Raw genomic sequence first — 27,925 nt, 5'->3', positions numbered from 1 at the left:
ATCCCCACTCGCTGCTCCTCATCTGCAGAAGAGTATCGTCAAAGCTTAAATTATAATTTACAAGCTCCTTTAAACACTAAAAATTTGTCTCTACCTCCTGAAAACCAGTGTGGGAGGGCAATTTTGGGCTCAAGCTAGACCAGCCCCCCCACAGAGTCCCCAACATTAGGAGCCTACGACTGCTGCTGTTGCTGCTGAACAGCAGATCGAAGGTTGGCTACCTCCAGAGACAAACTCTGAAGCCACTCCGCCAGCACCAAAACGGGATCCATAACAACACACAAAAAAAAGAAAGTCAGTTTTTTTGTTTAACTGGCTGGTGATAATGGGGAGCAACCGAGGAATGGGGAGAACCGAGCGTATAACGACGGGGAAAGGGGAGGGAGCCCTACAACTAAGGAAAGGGAGAGTGGAGACCTTTAAACAGATCTAACGACAAACCCTGACTCCCCTATAGACCATAAATAGGTTAAGCACCTATCGCCGAGCAGGAAACCTGACCCTAGCTGACCCTAAGGCTAGGTCCTAGGTAGGGAGCAGGGGGGTGAACACCAAGTCAGCCCCACTACAAACCAAAGTACACCCAGGGTAAGCAAACAGGGGAATACACTTAGCTCCAAGATGTCACAAGAGAAAGCACAGCAACAATCCACAAAGGAACTCCAAGGTAATCCTAGCCGACTACTAGAATCCCAGGCCTGAATAGGTAAAATACGCTATCACCAGCAACTCTCTGAGGATCTGAGTGCATTTAAGGACACGGCAAGGAAGTTATGATTAACAGGAGGTGAGGATACTGCTGGGTATAATCCCAAGCAAGGTGAGGATCACCGCTGGGTTCTAAAGAGAGAGGAATCATAAAAGGATCAGGGAGATGTTTGTAAGGCCAAACGCAGTGACCTTCTACAGCTGGACACCGTGTGACTGTCAACCCTGACACACCCGTGACACTTGGTAAACCTGAATTCTGGCGTATAGTTGAATGTTAATTGGACATGCACCATGTAATGAGTCTTGTTGCAGAATTATGGTAGCGGTATTCCCTAATGGTCGTGGCTTTTTTTTTTATTTGGATAGTGGGGACCTATACAATATTATGATTTAATGTAAGGAAAGTTAGGGCATATGTCGAAATTATAAGAGATTGGTGATCATATGTCTAACAATTTGGTGTTTCAACACAATTTCAACTTGAAGACATTTTGGACAGTACAGTCAAATTTATTTTTCAAATGGAGACTAGCTGCCTGACAACCACATTTAAAAGGCTGCCTGTTAGTAAGTTTATCCACAGCAACTGTTTACGTGATTTACAGCTGGACTGACAGCAGAGAAGGGGTTAAGGCTTAAACAATCAATCAATGTCATTCTTCATCTCAGTCTGTGGTATTAATCAGGTTTTTCGAGAAATAATAAGGTGGAAAACCTCTTTAAAGGACACAGGGCCAAATTCTTTAAGACTGGGGTTTTGTATACCAGTCATAATGATGGGTATGCAGTCATAAGATGCCTCTAGCGCAGTCATAAGATGCCTCTAGCTCATTAAAGGGTTTCTCCGGCAATAGAAAAAAAACCTAACTATCTAAAAGGAAATGTCAGTATAAATAAATGCCTAAATACATTTAATTAGCAAATATCAATTGTTTTGTGTAAGGAACAATGGCCGCTGCCTTGTTTCATTCAGAGAAACCTGTCCTAGGACAGGAGCTTGTGAGCATGTGCAGTTGGACAGGAGCCTGTGAGCATGTGCAGTCGGAAGCTCGGTCCTCCTTTATATGTAGGAAGATGTGCTCCACCACGGGAAATAGCAGAGTTGCTGAGGTAAGAAGAGGACGCTCAAACTATGTCTAGGTCACAGCAACCGAGCTTCCTACTGCACATGTGTGACGCCCAGCTGCGCTTGGTATCACAGATCCTAGAGGGGTGCATTACCGGATTCCTCCACAAGAGGCCCTCATAAGCATTCATACACCTCCACCTTCCACCTCAGACCACCAGAGGGAGCCTGTTCGGGATATAAAAAGGGAAGGTGGAGGCAGGCAGCCCAGAAAGTGATTCAGCAGTTTCCTGCTCAGACACAGAAGGACTCAGTGCAGTCGATCCAGAGCCTAGCAGTTCCTGCAGAAAGAGTTCAGTATAGTCTGTAGAGTGAGTCCAGACTAGAACTCACAGAGTTCAGGATAGAAAGCTAGGAGTGTGCCAACGCTCTGAGAGCGGCGAAGAAGAGCAGTGTCCCGGCTGCAGTGTGTGTAGCCTAGTGAGGGCCCCGAGCGGGGCCGAAGGCGAGTGGAGAGTGAGTACATAGGGGGCAGAGGAGCTTAACTAGCTCACCCCGAAGAAGTTACTGGACACCGGGTCCGAAGCTTACCGGGATCTCCACGACCCAGTAAGATAAACCGGAATCCCTGGAGAACTACAAGTCCCAGGATCGCTAAAGTGCTGATACGTAACAGAGCCAGGAGACACATAGGCCCCGTAAGTCGGGAGCGTGTACTCCAAGGAAAGGCCCTACCACAAGGTCAGCCAGCGCAGGACAGAGACAAAGTTAGGCCTAGCTCCAGGCAGGTCAGAAACTTACTACGCAGAGGCAAGAAAAAGCAGGCCCAAAGCCTGCTCATTGGGGAGGATCCTGACATGCACCCTTCACCCTACAGTGCTCCGGGACGTGCCTGAATTTCCATCAGTAAAAGGTACTGAAGTGACTATCGTGTCAGTCTCTGTTCTTGCTCTGACCCGGCTCGGTCTCGCCTGTCCTGCATTCCCTGTCATACACTGCCCTGAGGCCTAGCTCCACCTGTGGGGAGCTATACCATCCAGCTGCCTTATCAACGGCCTCAGTGGACTGCGCAGCGCTGGTGATCCTCACCAGAAGCCACAGGTGGCGTCACAAACTCTTTAATAAAATAAACAACCATAAACGCTTTTAAGGAGCAACCCCAGGGTACGGGCCTGGGAGCCGACCACCGCGATATCCCTAAAGGCCAGGCTAAAGGCCCGGGTACCGAGTCATCCCCATTCCCCTGGGCGAGTCACATGCTCACAGGCTCCTGTCCTACTGCACATGCTCACATGCTCCTGTCCTGCTGCACATGCTCACAGGCTCCTGTCGTAACGTTCTAGGACAGGTTTCTGTCAGTGTAACGAGGTGATGGCCATTTTAATTCTGTAGTGATTACCTCTCTAGACAAATCAATTCTGACTTGCTTATTAAATGTATTTAGGAATCTATTTATAATGACATTTCCTTCAGTTATTTCTTTTTTTTCTATTCCCAGAGAACCCCTTTAAGAGGCACAAGCAACAAAATGAATTTGGCATATCTTTTTAGTAACGTCGCCTTGACTAAAAAGTTACAACAGTCGGGTACTAGAGTGCATTTTTTAAGTAAGTCACACCACAACTTTTGAAGAATTTGTTATGTGAGTTTTTCCCACCCATGCACCACCCACCCATGAGTTGTCCCACCCATGCACCACCCACTATGGTTGCTCTGGCTGGGACTGGCATAAACAATTTGCACATCTTCAAATTGCACAAAAATTTTGCAACTTTATAAAAGAGTTTTACTCTAGAAATATCCGGTGAAAACACTTTGAGGAATTGGGGCCAGAGTACTTTATACCTACATTATGTTCCATTTACACTATCCAATATTTGAGAACGAAAATTGCTAGTAACACTCATTTCCCGATTATCGGCCTTTCTAAACAGGTTGGCAATCACCCTACGAACGAGCAAAATGTTTGTTTGCCGGGTGAAATGATTTTTTAGCTTGCTTAAGTCATTGGTCTCGGCAGCACATTATCCTGTGTAAACAGGTGATGTGCTGATGAGAACAATGACAGGCTATGTGCACAGAATGATCTATTACTGATCGTTCTGTGCACATGGAAGTATACCAATAGGCGGTTGGTTAATAGTCACAGTCATTTACTCTAAATGCAGCATTACACACATGGTGCTACAAATAAATAATTCTATAAATACATAAAATATCTTTAAAGTGAATATAAATCTTTTAGATAAAAATTGCACTATACACACACGTTGTCAAAATTGTTGGTACCCCTCGTTTAATGAAAGAAAAAACCCACAATGGTCACAGAAATAACTTGAATCTGACAAAAGTAATAATAAATTAAAAATCTTTGAAAATGAACAAATGAAAGTCAGTCATTGCTTTTCAACCTTGCTTCCACAGAATTTTTAAATAAAATTAAACTGATGAAATAGGCCTGGACAGAAATGATGGTACTCTTCTTAACTTAATATTTTGTTGAACAACCTTTTGAGGTGATCACTGCAATCAAACGATTCCTGTAACTGTCAATTAGACTTCTGCACCTCTCGACAGGTATTTTGGCCCACTCCTCATGAGCAAACTGCTCCAGTTGTCTCGTGTTTGAAGGTTGCCTTTTCCAGACGGCATGTTTCAACTCTTTCGAAAGATGCTGAATAGGATTTAGGTCAGGGCTCATAGAAGGCCACTTCAGAATAGTCCAATGTTTTCCTCTTAGCCATTCTTGAGTGTTTTTAGCTGTGTGTTTTGGGTCATTATCCTGTTGCAAGACCCATGACCTGCGACTGAGACCAAGCTTTGACACTGGGCAGTACATTTCTCTCTAGAATCCCTTGATAGTCTTGAGATTTCATTGTGCCCTGCACAGATTCAAGACACCCTGTGCCAGATGCAGCAAAGCAGCCCCAGAACATAACAGAGCCTCCTCCATGTTTCACAGTAGGGACAGTGTTCTTTTCTTGATATGCTTCATTTTTCCGTCTGTGAACATAGAGCTGATGTGCCTTGCCAAAAACTTCTATTTTTGTCTCATCTGTCCATAGGACATTCTCCCAGAAGCTTTGTGGCTTGTCAACATGTAGTTTGGCAAATTCCAGTCTGGCTTTTTTATGTTGTTTTTTTCAACAATGGTGTTCTCCTTTGTCATCTCCCATGAAGTCCACTTTAGATCAAACAACGACGGATGGTGCGATCTGACACTGACGTTCCTTGAGCTTGAAGTTCACCTTTTATCTCTTTAGAAGTTTTCCTGGGCTCTTTTGTTACCATTCGTATTATCTGTCTCTTTGATTTGTCAACAATTTTCCTCCTGCGGCCACGTCCAGGGATGTTGGCTACAGTCCCATGGATCTTAAATTTCTGAATAATAAGTGCAACTCTAGTCACAGGAACATCAAGCTGTTTGGAGATGATCTTATAACCTTTACCTTTAACATGCTTGTCTATAATTTTCTTTCTAATCTCCTGAGACAACTCTTTGCTTTGCTTCCTCTGGTCCATGTTGAGTGTGGTACACACCATGTCACCAAACAGCACAGTGAGTATCTGTAGCCCTATATACAGGCCACTGACTGATTACAAGATTGTAGACACCTGTGATGCTAATTAGTGGACACAACTTGATTTGACATTTCCCTTTTGTCACATTATTTTCAGGGGTACCATCATTTCTGACCAGGCCGTGAGTTTAATTTTTTTTTAAAATTCTGTGGAAGCAGACTTTCGTTTGTTCATTTTTATAGATTTTTAATTCATTATTACTTTTGTCATATTCAAGTTATTTCTGTGACCATTGTTTGTTTTTCTTTCATTAAACGAGGGGTACCAACAATTTTGACCATGTGTGTATATATAAAAGCAGTGATGTCACTACTACAGTAGATACAAGATAGGATATTGCACTAGGACCCAGGAGATTCAGACTGTGCCGCTGCACTGGTATAAATGCTCCTTTTCATACCGGACCTCGTACATTATAATTTAAATCCATTTAATTTTAGTCCCCAGTATGTTCCTAGTAAACCTGCAGCGCGGCCAAAAAATTCCTGCATTAACACTGCCTGTTATAGTTATACAAATGCCATATTTATGTGCAGATCCCAAGGGGAATATTACGAGGGAGTATAAATTTCCGGTCTGTAGCAACCCTGTGACTACAGAATTACACTTCCTATGTAAGAACATTTAGATGTGATGCTCAACTGACGGGGTGCAGAGTTGGGGGGGCTTCTTCGCTGTGATCACATTTCTAAACATATAAACTCCTGCTATACAACATGACATTTCACACACTTACATTCAGCTCTAGGACCAATCCTAGGCAGTCAGAAAACAAGGAGATGATTGTGGTAACAGATACAACCAGCAATGTCACTGAAAAATGATCGACAGTCGAAAGAATCCCACCGAAAAATACATTGGAAATTACCTGCAGAAAGCAGAAACACCTGTGACTTGTCATGTGACATGAAGGGTCGCCATAAGTGCGTCATCTCTTATGTATCGGGTAAATGTATGTAATGACATTTACTAAACGTTATAGTCATAAATGTTCCATTTAGAAGGGGTGGCTGTTTAAAGGCTATGAACGCCTTTGACATGGAAAATATGATTTTTTGCATCTGTTTTTTTTGTTCATTTAGTTAATAACATTGCACTAACTTCATTCATTTTTAGCTCCCTGAAATGCAGTTTGCAGCCTGATCCAAGTTTCAGATTTTTCTCCTATGGGAGTGCTTCCCCCAGTAATATAGGCTGGATGTGTGGTCTGTGTGTATCCAGGGAGCTGCTGTCTTCATTAGCTCTTAAATCAGAACAGCTTCTATCCTGCACTTATTTCCTCTTCATGTGATTTCCTCCTTATGATTTTTTTCTCTGCTCTCCATAAAACTCTATATACTTTTTCCCCTTTATATCTCTGACACCAAGAGTGTCATGCTGGTAACTTGCACGCCTTCTCAACGCCCTTTACTGCGTTAACTGCTCTGCTCCATCCAGTGTCAGGCCATCGCGCTGAACTGCCTCTAGCAGCACTCACAGTTCAGCTGCATTCCCCTGTTGCTGGAGAGTCTCCACCCAGCTATAGGGGGAACTCTGCACAAATTTAACCCTCTGTGCCCTTCAGAGTTTTGCTTCCCTGGCCTATCCCTGCCAGCAGGGGATACACTGACGAGCATAACTAATCATATGTAAAATAGCTGCAAGTCAAATGTATGTATGATAGCCACGATGATCATCTAGAAAATGATGGTAGACTCATGTTTGAAGCAGTAGTTGAAGGGGCGATAAGGAGCCTGAAAGTCAAAGTGCTTTTCAGGGTACATTAGACAGCTCCACCCACACACCTTGCCTGAACTTAGGTTCCTAGTTGCAGTGCGTATCTAGTATCTTGTCAAGGTGCATTAAGAGTCTTGCCTATTACCGACCTGGCTTGCTTCCTCGTTTTGTCTGACCTTTCCTCTCCTGACCCCGGCTTTTTAATTTGAACATGTGCTGCTCGCCCCGACCTCGGACTTCCTGACTATGTCTTTGTTTATGCCCTCTGATAGGTCAGCTGCTGCAGGTCCGGGGACTGCCCTGGAGTGGCACCTGGTGGCTACCCTAACGGCCCAAGCCTATCCACACCATCAAAGGCTAAAATGAAGACTAGGTAACCACTTAGTTATGCCCCTCCAGGGTAAGCCTGGCCAGCGGGAATGAATGTGTGGAGATCATCATGTTGTGTACGCGGGGATAGAGGCTGTGGAAGTATCATACTCTTCGTAGGGAGCTGTGGGGGACATCATGCTGTGTGGGGGAGAGGGAAGAGCTATGGGGCAAACATACTGTGTTGGGGCACTGTGAGGGCATCATATTTCGCTTGTGAGGAGTGCTGTTGGAAATTCACTGTGTGGAATCATACTGTATGTGAGGTGGGCAATTTTGGGGCATCCTTCTTTATGGGGGACATGAAAGGGGTTTTGTAGTGGGTGAGAACAATAAGAGACTTCTGTAGGGGCAGAATTATCCCTCTCCATTTTTAAAAGTTGATATATACAGTACAGACCAAAAGTTTGGACACACCTTCTCATTTAAAGATTTTTCTGTATTTTCATGACTTTGAAAATTGTACATTCACACTGAAGGCATCAAAACTATGAATTAACACATGTGGAATTATATACTTAACAAAAAAGTGTGAAACAACTGAAAATATGTCATATATTCTAGGTTCTTCAAAGTAGCCACCTTTTGCTTTGATGACTGCTTTGCACACTCTTGGCATTCTCTTGATGAGCTTCAAGAGGTAGTCACCGGAAATGGTCTTCCAACAATCTTGAAGAAGTTCCCAGAGATGCTTAGCACTTGTTGACCCTTTTGCCTTCACTCTGCGGTCCAGCTCACCCCAAACCATCTCGATTGGGTTTTGGTCTGGTGACTGTGGAGGCCAGGTCATCTGGCGTAGCACCCCATCACTCTCTTTCTTGGTCAAATAGCCCTTACACATCCTGGAGGTGTGTTTGGGGTCATTGTCCTGTTGAAAAACAAATGATGGTCCAACTAAACGCAAACCGGATGGAAGAGCATGCCACTGCAAGATGCTGTGGTAGCCATGCTGGTTCAGTATGCCTTCAATTTTGAATAAATCCCCAACAGTGTCACCAGCAAAGCACCCCCACACCATCACACCTCCTCCTCCATGCTTCACGGTGGGAACCAGGCATGTAGAGTCCATCCGTTCACCTTTTCTGAGTCGCACAAAGACACAGTGGTTGGAACCAAAGATCTCAAATTTGGACTCATCAGACCAAAGCACAGATTTCCACTGGTCTAATGTCCATTCCTTGTGTTCTTTAACCCAAACAAGTCTATTCTGCTTGTTGCCTGTCCTTGGCAGTGGTTTCCTAGCAGCTATTTTACCATGAAGGCCTGCTGCACAAAGTCTCCTCTTAACAGTTGTTGAAGAGATGTGTCTGCTGCTAGAACTCTGTGTGGCATTGACCTGGTCTCTAATCTGAGCTGCTGTTAACCTGCGATTTCTGAGGCTGGTGACTTGGATAAACTTATCCTCAGAAGCAGAGGTGACTCTTGGTCTTCCTTTCCTGCGGCGGTCCTCATGTGAGCCAGTTTCTTTGTAGCGCTTGATGGTTTTTGCAACTGCACTTGGGGACACTTTCAAAGTTTGCCCAATTTTTCGGACTGACTGACCTTCATTTCTTAAAGTAATGATGGCTACTCGTTTTTCTTTACTTAGAATTTGTATTATAGCAAGAAAAAGAAGCTAACAGTCTATTCAGTAGGACTATCAGCTGTGTATCCACCTGACTTCTGCACAACACAACTGATGGTCCCAACCCCATTTATAAGGCAAGAAATCCCACTTATTAAACCTGACAGCACACACCTGTGAAGTGAAAAGCATTTCCGGTGACTACCTCTTGAAGCTCATCAAGAGAATGCCAAGAGTGTGAAAAGCAGTCATCAAAGCAAAAGGTGGCTACTTTGAAGAACCTAGAATATAAGACATATTTTCAGTTGTTTCACACTTTTTTGCTAAGTATATAATTCCACATGTGTTAATTCATAGTTTTCATGCCTTCAGTGTGACTGTACAATTTTCAAAGTCATGAAAATACAGAAAAATCTTTAAATGAGAAGGTGTGTCCAAACTTTTGGTCTGTACTGTATATATAGATGTGTGTGTGTTCGCGTGTGTATATGTATGTATATATATATATATATATGTATATATATATGTGTGTATATATATATATATATATATATATATATATATATATATAAATATAAATATACACACACACAGGTGCATCTCACTAAATTAGAATATCACCAAAAAGTTTATTTATTTCAGTTCTTCAATACAAAAGGTGAAACTCCTATATTATATAGAGTCATTACAAACAGAGTAATCTATTTCAAGTGTTTATTTCTGTTAATGTTGATGATTATGGCTTACAGCCAATGAAAAAACCCAAAAGTCATTATCTCAGCAAATTAAAATAATTAACAAAAAACACCTGCAAAGGCTTCCTAAGCATTTAAAAGGGTCCCTTAGTCTGTTTCAGTAGGCTCCACAATCATGGGGAAGACTGCTAACTTGACAGATGTCCAGAAGGCAGTCATTGACACACTCCACGAGGTCCCAGAGTTCCAATTTTCATTTGGAAATCAAGGTCCCAGAGTCTGGAGGAAGAGTGGAGAGGCCACAATCCAAGCTGCTGGAGGTCTAGTGTGAAGTTTCCACAATCAGTGATGGTTTGGGGAGCCATGTCATCTGCTGGTGTAGGTCCACTGTGTTTTATCAAGACCAAAGTCAGCGCAGCAGTCTACCAGGACATTTTAGAGCACTTCATGCTTCCCTCTGCCGACAAGCTTTTTGGAGATGGAAATGTCATTCTCCAGCAGGACTTGGCACATGTCCACACTGCCAAAAGTACCAATACCTGGTTTACACACAACAGTATCACTATGCTTGATTGGCAGCAAACTCACCTGACCTTAACCCCATAGAGAATCTATTATAGAGAATCTATGGGGTATTGTCAAGAGGAAGATGAGACACCAGACCAAGCAATGCAGACGAAATGAAGGCTGCTATCAAAGCAACCTGGGCTTCCATAACACCTCAGCAGTGCCACAGGCTGATCGCCTCCATGCCACATTGCCGCATTGATGCAGTAATTGATGCAAATGGAGCCCGACCATGGGCGTACCCACCATGGGGGCCGCACGCCGCACACCAGGGCCGGCGTCAGCACCCGAGCAAATGCCGGGGCACTGAGCAGGCGGTGGGCCCCTCACCGTCAGCGCCCGCTCCCTTCCCCACGCTTGCTCAGGGCCCCAGGGCACCCGGCACATACTTACCCCTCCCCGTGCCTCCACAGCAGCTCCTGCATCCTCCGCGGCTGCTGCACTGTGACGTCTCAGGTCAGAGGGTGCGGTGACGTCTTTACACCGCGCTCTCTCCTGAGCCGTCACAGCGCAGAGTGGGAAGACTGCGGCGACGCTGGAGTCCAGAGCAGCGGATGCAGTAGGTGAGACGTGAGGTGAGTATTTGATTTTTTTTTTATTGTATGGAGGCCTGTGGCAGTATAAGGGAGAGGGTGAGGTGGGGGTGTGTGACATCCTGCATGGGACAGTATAAGGGAGGGGGGTGTATGACATCCTGCATGGGGCATTATAAGGGAGGGGGGGTGACATCCTGCATGGGGCATTATAAGGGGGGGTGACATCCTGCATGGGGCATTATAAGGGGGGTGACAACCTGCATGGGGCATTATAAGGGAGGGGGGAGACATCCTGCATGGGGCATTATAAGGGAGGGGGGTGTGTGTGACATCCTGCATGGGGCATTATAAGGGAGGGGGGTGTGACATCCTGCATGGGGCATTATAAGGGAGGGGGTGTGTGTGACATCCTGCATGGGGCATTATAAGGGGGGGGGGTGACATCCTGCATGGGGCATTATAAGGGGTGTGTGACATCCTGCATAGGGCATTATAAGGGAGGGGTGGGTGACATCCTGCATGGGGCATTATAAGGGGGAGGGTGACATCCTGCATGGAGCAGTATAAGGGAGGGGGGGTGTGACATCCTGCATGAGGCATTATAAGGGAGGGGGGTGTGACATTCTGCATGGGGCATTATAAGGGAGGGGGTGTGTGTGACATTCTGCATGGGGCATTATAAGGAAGGGGGGGAGAGGTGACATCCTGCATGGGGCATTATAAGGGAGGGCTGGTGTGTGACATCCTGCATGGGGCATTATAAGGAGGGAGGGGTGTCATCCTGCATGTGGCATTATAAGGGGGGGGTGACATCCTACATGGGGCATTATGTGGGGGGGAACAGCCTGCATGGGGCATTATGTGGGGGGAACAGCCTGCGTGGGGCATTATGTGGGGGGGAACAGCCTGCATGAGGCATTATGTGTGGGGAACAGCCTGCATGGAGTGTTATATGAGGGGCCAGTATTCTGTATGGAGCGTTATATGGGGGCCAGTATCCTGCATGGAGCGTTATATGGGGGCCAGTATCCAGGATGGAGCGTTATATGGGGGCCAGTATCCTGCATAGAGCGTTATATGGGGGCCAGTATCCTGCATGGAGCGTTATATGGGGGCCAGTATCCTGCATGGAGCGTTATATGGGGGCCAGTATCCAGGATGGAGCGTTATATGGGGGCCAGTATCCTGCATAGAGCGTTATATGGGGGCCAGTATCCTGCATGGAGCGTTATATGGGGGCCAGTATCCTGCATGGAGCGTTATATGGGGGCCAGTATTCTGCATGGAGCGTTATATGGGGGCCAGTATCCTGCATGGAGCATTATATGGGGGCCAGTATCCTGTATGGAGCGTTATATGGGGACCAGTATCCTGTATGGGGCGTTATATGGGGACCAGTATCCTGTATGGGGCATTTTATGGGGGCCAGTATACTGTGTGGAGCGATTCGCCGGTTTCTGAGCTATTGTGGAATTTACAAAAGATAACACTCATGTAATGTAAGAAGTGAAATCTTTGCATTGTACTATATATATATATATATATATATATATATATATATATATATATATATTTCTCTTCGGTATCTGTGACCATGGCTTGCCCCCCCCGCCCCCTAGTTTTGATCCTGAATACGTCCATGAGCTCGGCCAAGTATTGAGTGCATTTACTGCACATACATTTCAGTAGGTCAACATTTCGGATTTTAAAAACATTATTCAAGCTGTTGTTATGAAGTATTCTAATTTACTGAGATAATGACTTTTGTGTTTTCATTGGCTGTAAGCCATAATCATCAACATTAACAGAAATAAACACTTGAAATAGATCACTCTATGTGTAATGACTCTATATAATATAGGAGTTTCACTTTTTGAATTGAAGAACTGAAATAAATTAACTTTTTGATGATATTCTAATTTAGTGAGATGCACCTCCTTTTTTTTTAGGAGGGAGGCTTATTAGAATTCTTTCTATGGGATCCATTATTTCTTTGTATGACCCAGCCTATAGGGAATACATTTTTAAAGGTCTGCTTTGTATTGTGTTCATCACTTTGCCTTCATCACAAATGTAAACAACAATTTTGGAAATTTGCTGGATGTTCCCTAATGTGAAGCTTTCGTACCCTGTGAAAAAAAAAAGATTTGGAAGAGCAGCACCATCTGCTGTTCATTTGTGAGCACTGTTCTCAAAATCCGGATTTTTTTATATTGTACAATCTATCGTTGTTCCTCTTGCACTTTACACCCTTATTTTAACCCTTTCACCTTACCTCTCTAGCAACAAAACATTCCATGGGGTAAGTGAGGATTATTGTCATTGAGTAGAAAAATCTTCCAGCGGTGGCCAGATTATCATCCTTACAATAATTTTCAAACAAGTCTCCTGCAAAGGAAAGGTGATTTTAAGAACATGTGAACACAGTAGCTGATAGTGGGTTTATATATAATAAATGTTTTACATTATCTATATATAATCCATCCATTTATCTATTTTTCCATCACCTATATATATAAAACCATTCTATTTATCTATAATCTTATCTATCATTTACTAATCTACAGTTATATGAAAAAGTTTGGGCACCCCTATTAATCTTAAGCTTAATGTTTTATAAAAATTGGTGTTTTTGAAACAGCTATTTCAGTTTGATATATGTAATAACTGTTGGACACAGTAATGTTTCTGCCTTGAAATGAGGTTTATTGTACTAACAGAAAATGTGCAATCTGCATTCAAACAAAATTTGACAGGTGCATAAGTATGGGCACCCTTATCATTTTCTTGTTTTAAATACTCCTACCTACTTTTTACTGACTTACTAAAGCACTTGTTTTGGTTTTGTAACCTCATTGAGCTTTGAACTTCATAGCCAGGTGTATGCAATCATGAGAAAAGCTACTTAAAGTGGCCACTTGCAAGTTGTTCTCCTGTTTGAATCTCCTCTGAAGAGTGGCATCATGGGCTCCTCAAAACAACTGTCAAATGATCTGAAAACAAAGATTATTCAACATAGTTGTTCAGGGGAAGTATACAAAAAGCTGTCTCAGAGATTTAACCTGTCAGTTTCCCCTGTGAGGAACATAGTAAGGAAATGGAAGAACACAGGGACAGTTCTTGTTAAGGCCAGAAGTGGCAGGCCAAGAAAAACATCAGAAAGGCAGAGGAGAAGAATGGTGAGATCAGTCAAGGACAATCCTCAGACCTCCAGAGAGCTGCAGCATCAACTTGCTCCAGATGGTGTCACTGTGCATCGGTCAACTATACAATGCACTTTACACAAGGAGAAGCTGTATGGGAGAGTGATGCGAAAGAAGCCGTTTCTGCAAGCACGCCACAAACAGAGTCTGCTGAGGAATGCAAAAGCACATTTGGAGAAGCCAATTTCTTTTTGGAAGAAGGTCCTGTGGACTGATGAAACCAAGATTGAGTTGTTTGGTCATACAAAAAGGCGTTATGCATGGCGGCAAAAAAACACAGCATTCCAAGAAAAACACTTGCTACCCACAGTAAAATTTGGTGGAGGTTCCATCATGCTTTGGGGCTGTGTGGCCAATGCCGGCAACAGGAATCTTGTTAAAGTTGAGGGGCGCATGGATTCCACTCAGTATCAGCAGATTCTTGACAATAATGTTCAAGAATCAGTGACAAAGTTGAAGTTACGCAGGGGATGGATCTTTCAGCAAGACAATGTTCCAAAACACCGCTCCAAATCTACTCAGGCATTCATGCAGAGGAACAATTACAATGTTCTGGAATGGCCATCCCAGTCCCCAGACCTGAATATCATTGAACGTCTGTGGGATCATTTGAAGAGGGCTGTCCATGCTCGGCGACCATCAAACTTAACTGAACTGGAATTGTTTTGTAAAGAGTAATGGTCAAAAATACCTTCATCCAGGATCCAGGAACTCATTAAAAGCTACAGGAAGCGACTAGAGGCTGTTATTTTTGCAAAAGGAGGATCTACTAAATATTAATGTCACTTTTCTGGTGAGGTGCCCATACTTATGCACCTGTCAAATTTTGTTTGAATGCAGATTGCACATTTTCTGTTAGTACAATAAACCTCATTTCAAGGCAGAAACATTACTGTGTCCAACAGTTATTACATATATCAAACTGAAATAGCTGTTGCAAAAACACCAATTTTTATAAAATATTAAGCTTAAGATTAATAGGGGTGCCCAAACTTTTTCATATAACTGTATTTATACAGCACATTATGTATCAAGTTATGTATTTATCTATAAATAATAATCTATCTATCATGTCTATCTACAGTGGCATGTAAAAGTTCGGGCACCCCTGGTCAAAATTACTGTTCTTGTGAACAGTTAAGAAAGTTGAAGATGAAATGATCTCTAAAAGGCCTAAAGTTAAAGATGACACATTTCCTTTGTATGTTAGTCAAAAAAGAAATTTTATATATATATATATATATATATATATATATATATATATATATATACACTTCTCAAAAAAAATAAAGGGAACACTTAAACAACACAATGTAACTCCAAATCAATAACACTTCTGTGAAATCTACCTGTCCAGTTATGAAGCAACACTGATTGTGAATCAATTTCTCCTGATGTTGTGCAAATGGAACAGACAACTGGTAGAAATGATAGGCAATTAGCAAGATACCACCTATAAAGGAGTGGTTCTGCAGGTGGTGACCACAGACCATTTCTCTGTTCTCATCCTTTTTGGCTGTTGTTTTGGTCACTTTTTCATTTTGCCATTGCTCTCACCCCTAGACGTACAGTAGCATGAGGTGGAGTCTACAGTACAACCCACAGAAGTTGCTCAGGTAGTGCAGTTCATCCAGGATGGCACATCAGTGCAAGCTGTGGCAAGAAGGGTAGCTGTGTCTGTCAGCACAGTGTCCAGAGCATGGAGCAGATACCAGGAGATGTGGAGGGAGCCATAGGAGGACAACAACCCAGCAGCAGGACCATTACCTCCTCCTTTGTGCAAGGAGGAACAGGAGGAGCACTGCCAGAGCCCTGCAAAATGACCTCTAGCAGGCCACAAATGTGCATGTGTCTGCACAAACGGTTAGAAACCGACTCCATGAGGGTGGTATGAGGGCCCGAAGTCCACAGATGGGGGTTGTGCTCACAGCCCAACACCGTGCAGGACGCTTGCCATTTGCCACAGAACACCAGGATTGGCAAAGTCGCCACTGGCGCCCTGTGCTCTTCACAGATGAAAGCAGGTTCACACTGAGCACATGTGACAGACGTGACAGAGTCTGGAAACACCGTGGATAGCGATCTGCAGCCTGAAACATCCTTCAGCATGACCGGTTTGGCAGTTGGTCAGTAATGGTGTGGGGTGGTATTTCTTTGGAGGGCCGCACAGCCCTCCATGTGCTCGCCAGAGGTAGCCTGACTGCGATTAGGTACCAAGATGAGATCCTCAGACCCCTTGTGAGACCATATGCTGGTGCGGTTGGCCCTGGGTTCCTCCTAATGCAGGACAATGCCAGACCTCATGTGGCTGGAGTGTGTCAGCAGTTTCTGCAAGATGAAGGCATTGAAGCTATGCACTGGCCCGCCCGTTCCCCAGACCTGAATCCAATTGAGCACATCTGGAACATCAGGTCTCGCTCCATCCACCAGTGTTTTGTTGTCAGCACATTCAACTTTGTACAGAACAAAGTATACAATGAGAATATTTCATTCATTCATTCAGATCTAGGATGTTTTATTTGAGTGTTCACTTTATTTTTTTGAGCAGTGTATATAGTAATTTTTTTCATTTTAAAAATTACAAAAAGGAAAATGGGCCAATGCAACATTTTGGGCACCCTTGGAGATTTTTGTGCTCAGATAACTTTGACCAAGGTTTCAGATCTTAATTAGCCTGTTACAGTTATGGATTGTTCACTATCATCGTTAGGAAAGGCTGGGTTATGCAAATTTCCCATCTTTATAAAAACCCAGCCTACTCTATCTAACCTTATGCCAAAAATAGCAGCCTTGGGTTCTTCTAAGCAGCTGCCTAGCACTCTGAAAATGAAAATGGTGGAGGCCTACAAAGCAGGAGATGGTTATAAGAAGATGGCAAAGCGTCTTCAAGTTGCCCATTCCTCAGTTCGAAATGTAATTAAAAAATGGCAGTTAACAGGAACAGAGGAGGTTAAGATAAGGTCTGGAAGACCAAGCAAAATTTCAGTGACAGCTGCTCGTAGGATTGCTAGAAAGGCAAATCAGAATCACCGCTTGACTGCAAAAGACCTTCAGAAAAATTTAGCAAACTCTGGAGTTGTGGTACATTGTTTTACTGTTCAGAGACACCTGCACAAATATGGCCTTCATGGAAGAGTCATCACAAGAAAACCTCTCCTGCATCCTCATTATAAAATTCAGCGTCAGTCGTATGCAATAGAACATCTAAACAAGCGTAATGCATTTTGGAAACAAGTTCTGTGGCTCGATGAGGTTAAAATAGAACTCTATGGCCACAATGATCAAAGGTATGTGTGGAGAAAAGAGGGCACAGAATTTCAGGAAAAGAACATCTCACCAACTATTAAGCATGGGGGTGGATAAATCAAGCTTTGGGGTTGTGTTACAGCCAATGGCACGGGGAACATTTCACGGGAAGAGGGAAGAATGGATTCAATGAAATTTCAACAAATTCTTGATACAAACATAATACCATCTGCAAAAAAAGCTGAAGTTGAAAAGAGGATGGCTTCTAGAAATGGATAATGATCATAAACACACATCACAATCTACAATAGACGACCTCAAAAGGTGCAAGCTGAAGGTTTTACAATGGCCTTCACAGTCCCCTGATCTGAACATCATTGAAAATCTGTGGCTAGACCTCGAAATAGCAGTGCATGCAAGACACCCCAGGGATCTCACAGAACTGGATGAATTTTCCAAGGAAGAATGGATGAAAATCCCTCGAACAAGAATTGAAAGACCCTTGGCTGGCTGCAAAAAGCGTTTACAATCTGTGATTCTTTCAAAAGGGGGTGCTACTAGGTACTAACCATGCAGGGTGCCCAAACTTTTGCATCAACAAATTTTCCTTTTTGTAATTTTTAAAATCTAAAAGATGAAATAATTAGTTTTTTTGTCTAAAATACAAAGAAATAGTGTCATCTGTAACTTTAGGCCTTTTAGAGATTATTTAATCTTCAGCTTGCTTAACTGTTCACAATAACAGTCATTTTGACCAGGGGTGCCCAAACTTTTACATGCCTATCTATCTATTTATCTATCTATCTCATATCTATCTATTTATGTTTACGGACCGTGCAGGAATTTCTGGACAATTGGCAATCTTGACCCTCACCTCTCTAGGAGTTACAGTGGTGGCCAAAAGTATTGGCACCCCTGCAATTCTGTCAGATAATACTCAGTTTCTTCCTGAAAATGATTGCAATCACAAATTCTTTGGTCTTATTATCTTCATTTAATTTGTCTTCAATGAAAAAATACAAAAAGAATTGTCCTAAAGCCAAATTGGATATAATTCCACACCAAACCTAAAAAAGGGGGTGGACAAAAGTATTAGCACTGTTTGAAAAATCATGTGATGCTTCTCTAATTCGTGTAATTAACAGCACCTGTAACTTACCTGTGGCACCTAACAGGTGTTGGCAATAACTAAATCACACTTACAGCCAGTTAACATGGATTAAAGTTGACTCAACCTCTGTCCTGTGTCCTTTTGTGTACCACATTGAGCATGGAGAAAGAAAGAAGACCAAAGAACTGTCTGATGACTTGAGAAACCAAATTGTGAGGAAGCATGAGCAATTTCAAGGCTACAAGTCCATCTCCAAAGACCTGAATGTTCCTGTGTCTTCCGTGCGCAGTGTCATCAAGAAGTTTAAAGCCCATGGCACTGTGGCTAACCTCCCTAGATGTGGACGGAAAAGAAAAATTGACGAGAGATTTCAACGCAAGATTGTGCGGATGGTGGATAAAGAACCTCGACTAACATCCAAACAAGTTCAAGCTGCCCTGCCGTCCAAGGGTACAACAGTGTCAACCCGTACTATCCGTCGGCGTCTGAATGAAAAGGGACTGCATGGTAGGATACCCAGGAAGACCCCACTTCTTACCCTGAGACATAAAAAGCCAGGCTAGAGTTTGCGAAAACTTACCTGAGAAAGCCTAAAACGTTTTGGAAGAATGTTCTCTGGTCAGATGAGACAAAAGGAGAGCTTTTTGGGAAAAAGCATCATCATAGAGTGTACAGGAAAAAAAAAGAGGCATTCAAAGAAAAGAACACGGTCCCTACAGTCAAACATGGCGGAGGTTCCCTGATGTTTTGGGGTTGCTTTGCTGCCTCTGGTACTGGACTGCTTGACCGTGTGCATGGCATTATGAAGTCTGAAGACTACCAACAAATTTTGCAGCATAATTTAGGGCCCAGTATGAGAAAGCTGGGTCTCCCTCAGAGGTCATGGGTCTTCCAGCAGGACAATGACCCAAAACACACTTCCAAAAGCACTATAAAATGGTTTGAGAGAAAGCACTGGAGACTTCTAAGGTGGCCAGCAATGAGTCCAGACCTGAATCCCATAGAAAACCTGTGGAGAGATCTCAAAATGGCAGTTTGGAGAAGGCACCCTTCAAATATCAGGGACCTGGAGCAGTTTGCCAAAGAAGAATGGTCTACAATTCCAGCAGAGCATTGTAAGAAACTCATTGATGGTTACCGGAAGCGGTTGTTCGCAGTTATTTTGGCTAAAGGTTGTGCAACCAAGTATTAGGCTGAGGGTGCCAATACTTTTGTCTGGCCCATTTTTGGAGTTTTGTGTGAAATGATCAATGATTTGATTTTTGCTTCATTCTCTTTTGTATTTTTCCTTGCAAGCAAATTAAATGAAGATAATAAGACCAAAGAATTTGTGATTGCAGTCATTTTCAGGAATAAACTGAGTATTATCTGACAGAATTGCAGGGGTGCCAATACTTTTGGCCACCACTGTATAATCACCCATCCTGTGGATAGATGATAACCTCTGGTTACCTGAGACCTCGCTATGACAGTATTTTGTTACCCTACAAATTTGGAAAATGAAATATGAAAAAGCATTTTTCAGCCCTGCTCCTAAGAAATTTACAGAACATTCATTATTAGCACCGCTGCTTTTCTCTCTTCCCGTTTATAGGAAAGTGTTGAAAGTTCAGGGTGGAACATAGAAAGTTGGGAGTTAATAATATAATGGTCTCCTTTTTTACATAGAAAATTTGCATTGGAAATCGCACATCAGCAAGTCTGAATCCAACATTATATGGAAAAATATTTTCATGTTTTCCATGAAAGTATTCTCATTTTTCTGCATGACGGATTAAATGACTGTAAGGGAATCTTTGTGCTGGAGTAAGAAAGTTTCCAGTTAATTAAAATGATATCCAGTAAGAAGATCCTACATTGAAAAAGACTAAAATATCAGATTTGTTAATGATTTAGTTCACATAAGTGAAAAAGTCTGAACATTTTATGTTTTTTACACTGTGCAATATTTCAATCATTTTCGTTTCCAGGAAAGCTGAGCTTAAATAACAACATTTCAAATGACATTGGGTTTGTTTTCCGAATTTTTCAGGCTTTTGAACGCTAAATGTTAGATCTCATAATGGATGAAAACGAGCTGCTGCAGGGAGAGCAGGGAGAATGTAACCTCATTTTCTCAGTTAGAAAGCCACAGTGTTTATCAGTAGATTATTGCTATGGCTGCAGGTATACACCATTTTTTTTTGTTTTTTTTGCTGACATGTCCATGTTCCATTTAAAGAGGATCTAGCATTTGATTCTTAAATTTAGATTGAATTACTCATCCAATTTTCCCTGTTCCATTGATTCTGGAACAGTTTTTCTTTTTTTTCTGTGCCCCTCCATTCCAAAGTTATGCCCCCCCAAGTAATAATGAGGTAAATTTTCCCTTCAACCAATCTGTGTACCACAGAACTTCTTTGTGGGCGTTTGCTTTTTTTCCTCTGATACCAGCCAATCAAGAAATGGCCACTCCCACATAGAAGTTCTGTGGTATACGCCCAGTTTATTAAAGGGAAAATTTACACAATTATTACCAGGGGGTATAACTTTGGATCAGAGGGGCATAGAGGAAAAATAAAAACCATTCCAGAATCAATGGAACAGCGGCAATTGGAGGGGGTACTCAGTTTAAATTAAAAAAATCCAATGAAAGGTCCTCTTTAAAATTGCTCTTTGGCCAAGGAGTGACTGCTTACATTGCTCTCCCAATAGCTATGTTAAGTAGGGCGATTGTTTCTGACACTCCCATTTACCCTTATGGAGAGTGACATTGCATATTCATCCTGTTCTGTAGTCAAGAAGTGGGTTTAAGAGCTATAATTGAAGTCCTAGAGATCTGAGCCCCCCACATAGCCGACACTACTTTTCCAATCGGTGTAATGGTCAGATTTTGTCAATGGACATGAGTTGGAAAAATCCTTTGTCGCTATACTTTACCTTGTGTAAACCCTGTGAAAGACACATATCCAAAAACTGAGTACTGGATACTGATAATTAATGAGATTATCATGGAGATATGGGTAATGTTGGACCAATTTCTGACAGTTCCTTTTTCAAGTGATCCATAAATTAAAAAACAAGCATGGTGGCACATGAACACTGAAAAAGAATGAAATAGGGAATCACTGATCCATTCCACATGTCAGAGTGCAGAATTTATAAGAAGCAACACAAAAAAACAAATATATAATAATAATAATAATAATAATTAATAATAATATGTATGCATTCTTTTTCCAAAATCTTCACCTCTCTAATTCCTAGGCTATGTCTGATTTTGCAACTCAGTCCCATTGAAGTAAACAGAGTAGAGGTGCAATAAGAAACACAGCTGGTGTGGTACATGTTGTTCTATGTTTCTTCTACAAAGGTTTAAAGGGAAACTGTCATGTCAAACAATGCTATTAATGTGCAGATAAGGGGTTAATCTGGAGGTTAATAGCATTCTGACCCTGTCCGGCACCAGCACTTAGACCCCCGCTTCCAGGAGGAAATTAACTTTATTCCCCTCCGTCAATGTTCAGGTTTCAGTCACTGCTCTGTGTATAGAGAGCGACGGCTGTAACTGCTCCCCCCGGCACTGACTGACAGCCGGCCCTAATGCTGAGCAAGCTGTCAGTCAGTACGGGGGGCCAATCTTTATACACAGAGCGGTGACTGAACCTGCGCCGGTTCTACCCCCATGATTGAAACCCGAACACTGCTGGGGGGGAATAAAGTCTCCCGGCAGCGGGGGTCTAAATGCTGGTGCCGGGCAGGCTCAGAATGCTATTAACTTGCAAACTAACCCCATATCTGCAGGTTTATGGCGTTGTTTTACATGACAGGTTCCCTTTAAGGTAGAAATAACATCAAAAATATTTTCCACTTTGTCATAGATACATGAGAGGAACACATTGGACACATCTGGGCTCTGTCATTGATTTCCACAAAGAACGTACAAGTGCTCTTTAGACTGCTCATGCCCAAGTCTATTAAACATCACTGATTTAATTAGATTTCACTCCTTCCTTTTATAAAAAAAAAACATGGTAAAACCGCAGTAAAACTGTATGCATTTCAAGCTCGGTTTGCATGTTTTTCTCATGGTGTTTCTGATGTTGTTGTGGCCATACAGTACCACTGGTGTTTTTTTTTAAAAAGTCCCTTAAATTTCAATCATCAAGTCACAAAACAAAGGTGTCATGGGGACATGCCATACGTGATAGGGTCATTTAATTCTACTGTAAGGAAGTGGTGGTGTTGCCCGCAACCTCCTATGAAGATATTGGGTTGTGATCTGGTGCCTTGCAGCGTTTGAATGTGATTTTGTCTGTTTAGAAGTTTGCATGCACACAGTTGGTAAACAGAAGAGTTAATAGTTGGGACTAGCCCAGAATGGGAAGGGATATATGGGAAGACAGAGGTCTACTTCCTGGAAGTGGTCACATAGGGCAGAATGTGTAGTAGAACAGACCTAAGGTCTGACAAGCTAAGTGTGTGATGCAGAAGACATGGAAGATGACAAAGGGCATCAGATAATACGTCCTAAGGACCGAGGAAACATAGTGTGACCCTGACAGATTGGAGCCCAGGCCGCAAAGCCTACATAAAGGGTATGGAGTTTTGCCTCAGGGAAAGTAGACAGCTCACGCAGAGGAGACTGGACACGAAAAAAAGTGTATCGGCAGGACAATAGTGAACTGTTATCTACGGTGACCAAGGGCCCAATTGTGTGAATTGGAAGGAAGTTATAGTCACCATATTAGAACAGGAATTCTCTTAGAGAGAGAAGCGGACTTTGAAGATGCTGGTGAGGAGTCTTATCGCTGTACCTCAAGGAGTGGGGTCCTCATTATTCGGTTGGGAGCCGACAGTAGCTGTCGTAAGCAGTCTGTTACATAACGTTACCTAAGAAGTCGTAACTTCGACATGTATGACCCTCACAGGGAAAGACAGAATCTCCCGTAATAGTGGACTGGATTGTCGTGGGATGCAGTAGTGTGCAGTGTAACCTTAGCCTTAGGCTACAAATCTGCAGTCACTCTATGTGACTTCAGACTTGTGAATAATCACATTGCGCACACTGTGTGCTATGAGGATTTTCTGGTGCCGGGAGCGGCGGGTGCGTGACTGCATGTATGAGATTTGCATACATGCGATCCTGTGCCAACTACACATGCGTGACCTGGCTAAACGCAAGTATATTGAGCAAGACCAGACACAATCTAGTTGGATTGTGACCGGAGGTATGCAAACTGCATACTTGCGATCACATGACTCCCCACTCCCGGAGCCAGCAAATCCTCACAGCGTGCATTGTGGGCAATTTGAGGATTCACAATTCGGTAGTCAGAGAGTGTTTAATGTTAAATTACACTTTAAGTGAACCTCATTTATAAAAAAATATGAATATTTACCAAAAGACATGACTCCGACTGCTTGCACTGCATTCCACTTTGCAAACACCCAGGCGTCTTCAGTACGTGGTCTATAATACAAGTAATAATATTAGGTTATTATAGCGCTGGCATAAAATATAAACCATGCTACTTTTTAAGTCGGATAAAATATTTATTTTCTTGTTTATTATATACTTATAAAATTGTTCATTTAAGACAAAATTTAAAGGATAGCACATATCTGCCTTTCTGGTTGCTGTATACACAACGCTGAACAAGTGCTTAATAGGAAGCGCTGAAAGCATGTTATCGCTGGGTGCAGGAAGGTAGCAGGAACTACTGAGTCCTAGGAGACCCAGTCAGCTATGCTGTGCAGACAGGAGGCTGCATTTCCACTGTATGTGAGGCTAACATACCATCCCCAGTTACAGGGAAAATAGGGTAAAAAAAAAAAATTTAAATATTGAAATGCCCTATAAAGGTCTTATAACCTTATGGGGGGCATAATACTGTATGTGAACTAAATGAAAAATTAATTAATTAATAAAAAGCAAGTAAAAGTAAATCAATAAAAACACTGTTACTTGCTCGTTCCCCTAAAAAAAAAAAATATCCGACATATAAGAATAATTGTAACAAATTGTAACAGATATTACAACATACCAGCCCGAGTTACAGGGGAAACCAGGTAAAAAAAAAAAGAATAAATAAATATTGAAATGCCCTGTAAAGGTAAATGAAAAATAAATAAATGAAAGAATAAATAAATAAACAAATAAATAAATAAAAAGTAGGTAAAAAAATAATAAATAAAAAAGCCACTGCCAATCAAAAACACTGTTACTTGCTCGTTCCCCATAAAAAAAAAACATCCGACATATAAGAATAATTGTAACAGATATTAGAACATCAAAAACCTAGAAAATGACACATCAAATCCATGATGGGGTCATAAAATCTCAAAATTTATTGGATCATAAAGTTAAAAACATGATAAGGGGATAAGGGAAAAGGGGGAATCCAAAAGTGGGGGAAAAAAGAGGGGGAATACACAGGGGGTATATAAGTAGATATCAATAATAGATGATAAAATAGCTCTCATGTCCATATAACATAACATATATAACCACAATAGGAGAAGGCATCACTAAAATATATGTGTTAATAACAGATACCACAGTTATAAATAGGAGCAAAAATAAATAAATAAAGTGCACAGTGCCTAAGGAATGATAATACCCCTAGCTAAATACTCAGGGGATCTGTATGTAGCGGAATATGCTCCAAGCGGATGTATAATATGCAAAAATTGGTGGAACAGGCCTGAGCTTAGAATACAATGAAGTCAATAGAATCGATACTAACCCCCTGGGTGCCATATCTCACATCCCATATATTAGAACATAACAGCCCTAGTTACAGGGGAAATCAGGTAAAAAAAATGCCCTGCAAAGGTTGTATAACCTTATAGGAGGACAATAAATTAAAAATAAATAAAGGAAAGAATAAATGAATAAATAAAAGTAGGTAAAAATTAATACATAAAAAAGCCACTGTCAATGCAAAACACTGTTACTTGCGGGACCCCATAAAAAAATATTCGATATATAAATATAATTATTAAAGAAAGGAGAACACATTTTAAATGTATTGTATTGGTCTTTTGAGGATAAAACAAATTTAAAAGAATTTAAAAAAAGAATTATGTTCCCATCGATATTGCCCAGATGTCGGCCAAATAAACAGCATGCAATATCATAAAAATGATGTCACATGTATCACGAAAAAAAGTTGCAAAAAATTATTTGAATAACCAAATGAGAAATAATTTTTTTTTACAGCTCTTTAAAGTAACAGTTTCGTTAAAAGAAAGCATGACGCGTCATGAGGAAAGAGAGTAAAAAAAAAATAGGTATACTGATACATTGCAGCCTGGAGGATGCCAAATGGACAGGTTTTTTGGAATCTATTCATAGTGAGTGAGTGATGTACTCACACATACAGTATACCGTGTATAAATGCCCAAATGTTTCGTGAGATTCTATGTGAAAAAAAAAAATAAAATGAAAGAGAAAATCATGCGTTATCTCCTATTTCCTTGAATTTCCCACTCAAGCAAAACATTCTGCTCTTTGATTCCCAAGCTGTGTTTTTCAGGGCTGGTTTTTCCCACAGTAAGCAGCTATTTGGTTTTCACCCGAGCTGTTTACCGAGTTATTCTGACTGCACCGGATACAAAACCCACAATTCAAAGAAAATTCTCTGATATGGAAAATCTCAGACCATTATTTTTTTTATAATAACTTACTGGTTTCTTAAAGGGCCAGCAACGGTAATTATTCAAATTGATTTTACTTTTTATTTTCACTATTATTATTTGTTACCATTCTGTATAATAAATGGATGCCACAATTAGGAGTTGGCTTGACACGATGGCAAAAACCCAAGCCATCAGTGTGATTTACAGGACGCTCTACTACATTCAATGCTGGTCATTCCTGATTCCTTACTTTTGCTTGAAGAAATCAATTTAACAGTCACTATAGTTCCAAATGTAGCAACTTAGTTCCTAAGCCTTTCGTGTCTGCAGAGCTATCATCACTAGGGATGAACGGAGCCCTGGATGTTGGGGTTCATCGTGTTTGAGCGAACTTTATGCCAAAGTTCGGTTCAGGTACCAGAACTGTACCCAAACTTCAACCCAAACTCCATAGAAGTCAATGGCGATCTGAACTTTAGTGCTGTAAAATGGTCGTAGTAAGGGCTAGGGGGCTGAAAAAATCTCTCTGTCTCCTCAGCATCCAAACACTAAAGCGGACTTCCGGGAGAAGTCTGGATTCGGAGTTCACCACCCCTAGTGTCCGGTATGAACCCCGAACTTTACAGTTCAGATTTCCTCATCTGTAATCACCACGTTTAGACCTCGTGCCTTGGTGGGATCTAGGGACCATCAGCTTATAGTGTAACAGGGCCACACACTACTAGAAGCAGAATGGTATGGCTGCATTTTTATCACTAGAGACTGCAGATCAAGCGCCTAGGGCGGCGCCATTGAGGGGGTGTCTCCAACCCCCACACCAGCATCTGAGAGAAACAGTTTAAAAAAACAGTTCACGACCACCCTCACCCTTAGGTGACTATTACTATAAGGAAGCATTGTATTTTGGTGCTATTATAATTGTTTGTGTTACATATTTATTACTCTGACACCAACAAAACTTCATTGGCCGCAAAATCTAGCAATGTTTTAATAGCTGCCAATACAGATATAGACTGTGACTTCTTGTGAATCCCATTACTATTTGCGGATACAGTCCATATTGACAACCTGGTAGTCGAGGCTATAAGTGAGCCATCTGATCAGGGTGTGTCCGGAGAGAGGAGGAAAGGCTGTGAAAAAATAAAAGCTGAATTATCATATATGTAGTCAGGGGCAAGCAAAGGTGGAACTACTGTGAGTTCAGGAAATGCAGTCACACCCGGACCTTGGAGCCTACAGTGGCCCAACAGGTCCCTTTGGTCCACAGGAAAAGTCCAGTACTATTAAAGATTTATACTAGTTGTTAAAGATTTTGCATTGGGGCCCACAAGCTTCAAGTCATCTGAATGGGTTCAGACTCCTGGTCTATAAAACTCTCAGTCTTTTATGGAAGCCAAAAGAGTTTCCAAGGACCTCTGTGTGTCTGCTACATGTCAGTATACCATTCTTGAGCTATATAGAATAGTCTGTGAGCGCAGCACCAGGACACCATTTGTGAAATTTAGGTGCCCATACACATTACAGTGGACCCACTACTAGATCAAAGTGTCCAGTTTTTGCTCTTATTTTATTCCCGCTGCCCCCCCTGAGTATTCCGGGGGGGTGAAGATTCCAGAGTGAAGACACCAGAGTGAAGATTCCCTACGCAAGAGTCCAGTTAGCCGGCCGGAGAAACTCAACAGAGGTATTGAGAACCCGGGGGCACATTCTGTCTGCAGGCTGCAGAAGAAGCTAGGACTCAAGGCGTTTTTTGCTCTTATTTTATTCCCGCTGCCCCCCAGAGTATGCCGGTTTTGTTTTGTTTTCTAAAAGCCGTCAAATGGTTCCAGAGATATGTACCTTTTTATTTAGTGTTAATTGTTATGATCTTTACAAAGGGGGCGTGGCTCACAGGGTTCTCTGGGGGCGTGTCTTTAGGCTGCTTTGCATTCTTACC

General features: G+C 42.1%; 1 protein-coding gene across 1 annotated transcript in view; it reads right to left on the bottom strand.

Annotated features, from left to right (window-relative positions):
• Positions 1-27,925, bottom strand: part of SLC38A11 (solute carrier family 38 member 11) — a 54,532-nt gene that overhangs the window by 5,833 nt on the left and 20,774 nt on the right. The window contains exons 6-9 of the mRNA XM_073645680.1: positions 23,748-23,818; positions 21,286-21,447; positions 13,082-13,194; positions 6,096-6,227 (exon numbers count right to left, since the gene is read on the bottom strand). Coding sequence (XP_073501781.1) covers positions 6,096-6,227; positions 13,082-13,194; positions 21,286-21,447; positions 23,748-23,818 — 478 coding nt within the window. The remainder of the gene's footprint in view (positions 1-6,095; positions 6,228-13,081; positions 13,195-21,285; positions 21,448-23,747; positions 23,819-27,925) is intronic.

Source organism: Phyllobates terribilis, unplaced genomic scaffold (genome assembly GCF_046119375.1).
Source record: "Phyllobates terribilis strain yellow unplaced genomic scaffold, ASM4611937v1 Scaffold_9__5_contigs__length_417890890, whole genome shotgun sequence".
NCBI lineage: Eukaryota > Metazoa > Chordata > Amphibia > Anura > Dendrobatidae > Phyllobates > Phyllobates terribilis.
This window is presented reverse-complemented; position numbering and strand designations above follow the sequence as displayed.